Genomic DNA, 9018 nt, shown 5'->3' with positions numbered 1-9018 from the left:
TAGTAGGAAGAAGTCTATTATGGACCAGCCACCTGACTATGTTGATTCCAAACATCCTACATATGTCTGTCGACTTCGCCAAGCTCTCTATGGACTCAAGCAAGCCCCACGTGCATGGTTTCATCGGTTCAACTCCTTTCTCTTGGTTATGGACTTCACTTATAGTTGTGTTGACTCATCTTTATTTGTCCTCTATAGAGGCGCTGATTTAATTTATTTATTACTTTATGTTGGTGATATTGTGTTCACTAGCAACAAATTGTCTCTCATTGATGGTTTCATTGGCAAATTGAACGTGAATTTGCTACCAAGGATCTCAGATGCTTGAACTATTTTTTGGGCTCGAAAGCCCATCAGGCCTCTACTGGTCTTTTTCTCAGTCAAACCAAGTACGCCTATGAGGTACTCTAGCGTGCCCGACTCCTCGATTCCAAATCGATCAGCACTCCAATGGTGGTCGCTCATCATCTATCGGCTGCTAGTTCTGATTTTGATGATCCTTCTCTCTACCAATCACTTGTTGGAGCTCTTCAATATCTCATTATCACTCGTTCGGACATTGCTCATGTTGTCACTGTCGTTAGTCAGTACATGCATAAGCTATTCATCTCTCATTTTCAAGCAATTAAATGAATTCTTTGCTACGTTAAAGGAACTCTTCGGTTTGAACTAATTTTTCCTTCGTCTTCTTCTTAGGAGATCCTTGCTTATTCCGATGCCAATTGGGCTGGGTGTCTTGACACACGTCGATCAATCTTTGGCTATGAAATTTACTTTGGTGATAATCTTGTGTCTTGGAGCTCTAAAAAGCAACCGATGGTGTCTCGCTCTAATAGTGAATCGAAATATCGGGCATTGGCTCTCATAGCCGCTGAAGTTAAATGACTTCGTCATCTCCTTCATGATCTTCATGTGCCTTCAGTCTCCTCTCCGATAATGCCTTTTGATAACCAAAGCTTCATTTTTCTCTTTGTTAATCAGGTTTCTCACAAATGTTCTAAACACATTAATTTAGATTATCATTTTGTAAGAAAACTAGTGGCTTCTGTAAAGCTACAAATTTGTTATGTCCCTACTAATCTCCAAGTTGTAGACATGTTCACAAAGAGCCTCGGCAAACCTGCCTTCATTTTTTTGCGATCCAAGCTATGCATCCAAGATTCTTATTCGATAGGCTTGGGTGGGGTATTTCAGTTATGGAAGGATCCAAAAATCACATCTCCAATAATTCAACCAACCTCATCATATCACATGATTCTAGGCAATCCCTTGGTTATAGACAATAACATAGATGGATGGTTTGACGCTGTTGTAAATCATCTAGCTGTCATATTATACGAAATATTATATAAATGCAATACGCATGCCACCAAGAATTATTAAGGTAGTTTTCTTATTACCTTCTCAGATACAAATCCGTTAATCCGAACCAAATCTGACTCGCTTTAACCGACTTATAATTGACCCGCTTGTTAAATGAGTCAAATATGGTTATCAATTTTATATCTGCCCCCTTAGCAAGTCGGGTTGAGTTTATCTGGCTGATATCAATCAACCCGCTTAAAGCCCATTAACTGATTAACCATAAAAGCCCAACACCCCCTTAAAGCCCCAACCCACCTAGCCCACTACCCGGCCCACTACCTAGTGCCTGCGCCCCACGACCACGCGCATGCATGCTGCCACACAAGACAATGGGATACAATTCATAGCCTCACAGTGTTCACTATTCAGTAATAAGTGCTACAGTGCTACTACTCACACTCACAGTGTTAACAATAAGTATTTATTTTAATTGATATTGATATTGATAAAAAAAAAAAAATCTTGTATTGAATAAATATTGAAGCTACTGCTCACAACCTCATAGTGTAAACAATAAGTATTTATTTTAATTGATATTGCTATTGATAAAAAAATATTGTATTGAATAAATATTGAAACAATTTCTTCTTCTTTTTTGCATAAAAATATATATAATTTTAGGTACAATCAAAATTGGTGTCTTAAATAAAGTTCAAATTTTCAGTTTATAACATAGTTGTACCAACTTAGAATTAGTTAATACACAAACTAATCACAAGTTGTCGTATACAACTTCAATTATTAAGACACAAAATAAAGTATTATAAAATAATAATAAAATTATATTTGAGAATGGTGGATTATCTACCATCTGCCATGAATTATCTGACTTGAATTCGCCTAATCCACCACTTAAATGAGTCGAATATAGATTATGATTTCTTCACCCGATAATCGCCTAATCCACCATGGATTGTCCGACCCGATCCGCTTTGCCAGGTCTACTGAACAGTATAGAAACAGTTCCACAAAGCCTCTATTACTAAAAGCCTTCAAGCAGTTGTACGAGGTTAAAAATCATTCTCAACACACTTCAAGCTACATTTGAAGATTTATAATTCATAGCTTGTGATGTGTTCCTAAAATATGCTTATTTAGGCCCCCATTTGCTCATGCGATGTCTTTATTTACTCCGTAATTTTCATTTCTTATCATTGTTCGAAGTTACACGTGGTATCTTTGATGTTTCGGGAAATCAGAGCTTAAATCAAGGAGTTAAGCTGTCACGACCTGCTCATTTTCATATATTTTTTTTAAATAAATAAAAATCAACATCACACATCTCACATTCCAGCTCAGCAGGTCACAATCCACCTGGACCCGTGGGTACCAGGGATACATCAGAACATACAGCAGAAGCCTACGCAGCAAAAAGTATAAAATCATATACATCTCATCATAAAGTGTATAACACATACCAGAGTACTACAAACACTATCTCTCAGTATATACATCCCAAAAATGGAATCTAAGGACAATTCCCACAAAAACCTAACTGTCCCTACCAAAACTTACCCTTCCAAAAAGGGTTGACAATCCACACAATGCTAGCGGGGCCTTTCCCGCTCTCCTATCAAGGGCTCCTAAAAAGTTTATGAAATTTAGAGGTGAGACACCTCTCAGTAAGGGAAATAAACTAATACTAGTGTGTGGCAACATGAGTATATCGTGTTCTACATATACCATACATATCATATTCAGTACTGTTTATTAAATCTGAGAAAACATATGTATATTAGAACATGACGGAACATACTGCATTTCATAAGCATATCTCGTCTCATATCATAATAATAACATAAAACATCTCTGGTAGGTTAGCTGGCTGTTGTCATGTATTACCCTCACATGACTGGGTAGTGTGACCCAAAGGCGAGACCTGACAATGGTTGGCCGACCACTGCCAAGTTGATAGTCTAGTTTGTAGGTCCGATGGGTCTACCTAGACTGGTCTGTACACCAGGGGCGATAACAGCACACTTCTTGAAAATAACCACATCGACCATCCAATCTCACACCACTCCGTATAGTCGCGTTAACATAGATATCATGATCACGAAGACCATGGACACATAACAACGGTACCGTGCAAGTGCTAGCCTAAACCAAGCCAACTAGGTTTTGATATCATATACATATACTAAAACTGTGATACATAAATATCTCATATCATTTATTTTCACATCAATCATATCATTTCACATATATACACGTATCATGAAAATCATCGGCCCGTACGCCGGTATTACACATTTTATCATAGCTCGGCCCGTACGCCAGCTACACATAGCACAGCTCGTACGCTGGCAAACCATAATCACATAGCACGGCTCGTACGCCGGCAAATCACATCTCATAGCACGACCCGTATGCTGGCAAATCACACCACATAGCACGACCCATATGCCGGCAATTCACAGTCACATAACACGGCCCGTATGCAGGCAAATCACATAAAAATCTCGGCCCGTACGCCGATTTTCCATCATAAAAATCCGTATCATCCACATTCCCAGAAAACAGTATTTTACAACATTTTTACTCATGCCACACAACAGATTTTCCACATATTCAACATACGATCATTTTCACAGTATTTTGCAAATATAAAACATATATATAGACATATACATTTTCCATAAATCAAATGATAAATATATATATATATATATATATATATATATATAAGCATTTTCTCAAAAACAGAAACTAGCTTAGTTTATCCCCTTACCCGATTCCTGCAAAGTCCCTAAGAAAATCTTCCTCGCACTCGCAGGGTTCCTAACTCAACACCCTGAAAATGGAAACTCTCAGAATTAAATTTCGGTATTTTAACGTGTATAACACTTCTTATAACTACCGTTAAGTCAACTTCGGCTTAGAAGCCTTACCTCAACTTAGGGATGATTCCCAATGTTCCCAATCAACACCCCTGAAAACGAAAACCCCCAGTATTAAACTTTAATATTTTAACGCGTGTAACATTTTTCTCAACTGTCACAAATCTAAAAATTGAGTAAAAAGTCTTACCTTGGATTTGGAATGGAATCCAATTTCGTTTCCCTGACGATCTACCCCGGCAGACTTGTAGAGAACTCCGCCAGGATCGACGTGGTAGCTTCGGATCGTCGATCTGACGATTGGTGGGGTCGAAAACGAAGAGAGAAGGGAGAGAGAGTCGTAAAGAGAGAGAGATTTCTTAAAAATGAAATAATTCCCGGATTTTCCATATTTATAAAATAGAGGATTTCATCGACGAGCCCATGTAAATACCAGAAAATTTAAAAGGACTAAAATAATTAGAAAAATAAATAAATAAATAAAATAACAGATAAATAAATAAAAGGAATGACGTGGGAAAAATAAAAATAAAAATAAAAATAATAATAATAATTAAAGAAATTAAATTAAATTAAGATAAATTAAATAATTAAATAACTAGTTGTTAAATTAAATTTTATTGTATTGGATTTAAAAATAATAATAATAATTAAAATAAGATATATATATATATATATATATATACACACATATATATATATATATATATGTGTGTGTGTGTGTGTGTGTGTAAATTTAAGTTACTGGAAGAAGAAAGAAGAAGCTGGAGCAGGCGCACCCCCCTCTGAATTTTTTTTATTCTTTCCTGCGTCCATCTCCGTCTCTCTCTTTCTCTCAATTACTCGGCGAGTTTGCGACGGATCGGGAAACGGAAGGTGCCGTTGGAATCTTGGTTCCGCTGCTGATATTTCTGTTAGAGCAGATTTTTCATGGGAATAACTTAGGTACTGCTCCTAGGGAAAGGTAATTTTTCCCCATTTTCTCAATTTCGCTATTAATATGCGGTTAATTCGACGAACGGACACCACCATGGGGTCCTAGTCGTTGTTGTCATTTTGACGTAGGTAATTTTCCAATTGAGATTTTCTAGGCTCTACTCCAAAGCGAGGGTGAGATTGGGAAAATTTGGCAATTTGGCTAAATTTAAGGGTATTATTATTTATTTAGGAATTATGACCCTAGGAAATATTTAAATAATATTTTATTCATGAATAATTTATTGGAATTAGGAATTTAATTTCAGGGTCCGGGTAGGCGCCGTAGATATTTTTCGGAGTCCTTGTTGGCGTAGTTCAAGAAACCAGGTAAGAGAAAAATATATATATTAAATCAGAAGTTTTATGAATTAAATGAAAAATAAATTGTGTTATATGTACATGTAATTTTTCAGTATGGGTAAAATGCCAGCCATTTTAATTATATTTTTTTTCGAGTTTAGGGTTGTTTATTAGATATGTATATGTGAAAATGAACTGATGAAAGTGAAAACATATTTTCAGAGTATTTATGTAAGAAATAAAAGGCATTTTTAGTATATAAACATCAAATGTTGGTTGACTTATTTTACAGACAGTGTATGAGTTTTATTGCTAAATTGTGTGGCATGAGTAAAATAGAATTTTGTGTGGAATTATGTTATATATATACGAGATGCAAGATATACAGAAAATGAAATGAGCATGAAAATGATATATGAAATATGCTGCATGTGACTGTTAATACAATCATGGAAACAACCACAGCTGAAAAGATGTCGAGCACGGCTGAAAGGATGCCGAAGCTAACCAGTCACGGCTGAAAAGATGCCAACCACGACTGAACGGATGCCAAAGCTAACCAATTACGGCTGAAAAGATGCCGACCACGGCTGAAAGGATGCCGAAGCTAACCAATCATGGCTGAAAAGATGCTGACCATGGCTGAAAGGATGCCGAAGCTAACCTACCACGGCTGGAAAGATGCCGAGTATTTATGAATTAAATAAAAATGAGTGTGAAATGAAAATGAAATGAAAAGGGAAATGAATGGAATGGAAATGAAATGTGAAATGTGAACAATGTAAAATGGGAAAGAGTCACTTAAAGTGAAATGCAATGCAATGTTAAGCCATGAATATGAAAAGATGTGTATGATTGAATAATGATAGAAAAGAATGATGTATTATGATATTAGAAGCATGTATATACGTAGAACATGTTACGATTGGGCGAGGCGTACCTTTCACCTGAGGGCTTGCTGAGTAAGGCGAGTGCACTAGTAGCTACAGATGTGATAGTAGCCGCATAACGTACTAGGGCAGAGGGAACCTACTTGTATGGACGGGTAGATTTCCCTATCCTTAGGGTCTTCACCGATAAACTTTTGTATGAACTGTGTGAGTACGAGATCAATTTAACACTTGAGGGCTTACTGAGTAAGGTGAGTGCCCTGGTATGCTTAAATTGTGACCTTCTGGTTGCTAAATGTATCAGAGCATAAGGGTGCTACTTATATGGGCAGGTAATCACCCCTATCCTCAGGAAATCTCGTGGATTAAACATTTGCATGTGTTTGAATAGGAGCAGAGAATGATTTCAAAGATTGTGTTAACGATTTTTAAATGTTAAATATTATGTTGATTATAAACTCATGTTGGACACACACTGCTTTAATATATTGTTTCTTCCCTTACTGAAATGTGTCTCACCCGAATATGAATTCATTTTTTTTTTTTTCAGGATTTCCTCAAGATCGAGCTTTGAGAGCTTGAGGTTTTTATAGCATTATTGCAAAATAGAAAAAGAAAATGGTATATTTCTATGTTAATTTTGGGGAATGTAAATATTTATATTTTATGTCTTTATATTTTAAGGCTATTGAGTAAGGAATGATTGTGAAAATACTGAATTGTTTTAGGAGTTATATAGATTTATGGAAATGAAGGTGATAGATGATTTAATATGGATTATAGTTAGAATTAGTAAACTTTGGTATTATGTTATACGGAGATTTTGTTGATATGTTCCGCTGCGTATGTTATGGATCATGATTTATCAGGGATATGATCAGGTATAACGCACCGAGCCCGGGTTTAAGGGTTCGGGGCGTTACAACCCATCCTTCGTCGACGAGTCCTTCACGAATTTCGTCAATGAAATTCACTACTCGTCGATGAAATTCAATCGGCTTAAAAACCCCTCTTGGTATTTTCTCGTCGACGAGCCCCCTGTGTTCGTCGACGAATTCTCTTAAGCCTTCGTCGACGAATCCCTTATATTCGTTGACGAAGTCCTGCTGAACCCCTTTTCTAAGCCCTTCCAAAATTCAATGTCATCGACGAACATGACTGCTTCCTTCTGTTTCCAGTCTCCATTTCCCTCTCTTTATTATTTAAATACCATTCTAAATTTGGGTCGTTACATCAGTAGTGCAAGGAATCAACGCAACAACTTGGAAGCACAAGGCTTGACCAAGTGCTCGACCATGTAATAACCCCAAAAAGGGATATAGAATATCAGTGGCGTGATTCCCAAAAAAAATTAATTAATTAATTAATTAATCATATTTTTTTAAAAAAAGAAAAAAATTAATTAAAATTTATTTTTATTTTTATTAATAAAAAAATATTATTATTAATATTAATTAAATTTATTATTATTATTATTATTATTATTATTATTATATACTTCATGATCATTCCTGAAGGAAGGATTTCTTCTTTGGAGGATTCCTGCGTTGCCCCCCCGATATTTCTCTGAGCTCTCTCATTCTCTCTCCCTCTCTTCTCAATTTCGTGGTGGATTTTTGCCCGATCGAAAATCAAAAGATACTGCCGGACTCCATTCTCCGCTGCCGTCATTTCTACTGGAGCGGATCGGTGGTAGGAGCGGCGTAGGTGTATCTCCTAGGGTAAGCCAATTTCTCATTTTTCTTTAATTTCTTGCAAATTATGAGTCCAATCGACGAACGGATACCACTATGAGAATCTAGGGATGATTCTCTACAAGTCTAGCGGGACGGAATTCTCGTGGGGTCGTTATGGGCAAAACCCCAAATTTAGGGTACGGGGGGTTTTTTAGGGGCTTATTTTTAATTAATTAGGATTAATTTAAAAATTCTAAAATGTTGAGCATCTGGAGTTGAAGTAGGATTTCTGGAATTTAAGGTTCGAGTGAGCACCGCAGGTGTAATTTTGGGATCCGCAGGTAAAATTCAGAAAATTAAGTGGGGCTGTTAAATTTTAGTTTAAATATTAATTTGAGATATATGGAGTCTAGGGAAGGTTAGATGAGTATTATTTTGGAGAAATAGATTGATTAATTTGGAAAAAATGCAAATTGCAGGAGTTTAATTTTGGGCGCCAAGGTTATAGAATTTGGGTGTTAACGAGTCTCTCGGTAAGCTAGGTAAAGGGAATAAATTATAACAGTATTTTTGGAATTACTGTTTAAATTTATATGTGAAAATGTGCTTATGGTATTTTTTATGGAAATTATTACAATATAAATATCAGATAAATTGTGTGGCATTTGAGTGATTTTAAATTGTGATATTTTGGAGTGTGAAAATAATATGTTATGAATATTAGATGAAAATTGTGTGGCACATGACGTGTGTTGAAAATTGTGAAATATAACGATGGATATTTTTTGAAAAAATATTGAAATGAGAATGATTGATATGATTAGTGGAAAATAATGAATTATTGCATTTGTTTGTGAGTGAAAATTATTTGCATGAGAAATGAGTTTGAACAAATTATTGATGTGAGTATTTTGGGAAAATGTGAAAATACGTGAATATGATATATAGTATTACGAGATGATGAAATGT

General features: G+C 35.9%; 1 protein-coding gene across 1 annotated transcript; it reads left to right on the top strand.

Moving 5' to 3' along the window:
- The first annotated feature begins 450 nt into the window (after window positions 1-450).
- LOC131145943 (uncharacterized mitochondrial protein AtMg00810-like) lies at window positions 451-885 on the top strand. The gene is made up of 2 exons (XM_058095114.1): window positions 451-579; window positions 697-885. Exons 1-2 carry the CDS (start codon window positions 451-453, stop codon window positions 883-885), a joined length of 318 nt encoding a protein of 105 aa, XP_057951097.1.
- Window positions 886-9018: the final 8133 nt, after the last annotated feature.

Source organism: Malania oleifera, chromosome 13 (genome assembly GCF_029873635.1).
Source record: "Malania oleifera isolate guangnan ecotype guangnan chromosome 13, ASM2987363v1, whole genome shotgun sequence".
Lineage (NCBI taxonomy): Eukaryota > Viridiplantae > Streptophyta > Magnoliopsida > Santalales > Ximeniaceae > Malania > Malania oleifera.
This window is presented reverse-complemented; position numbering and strand designations above follow the sequence as displayed.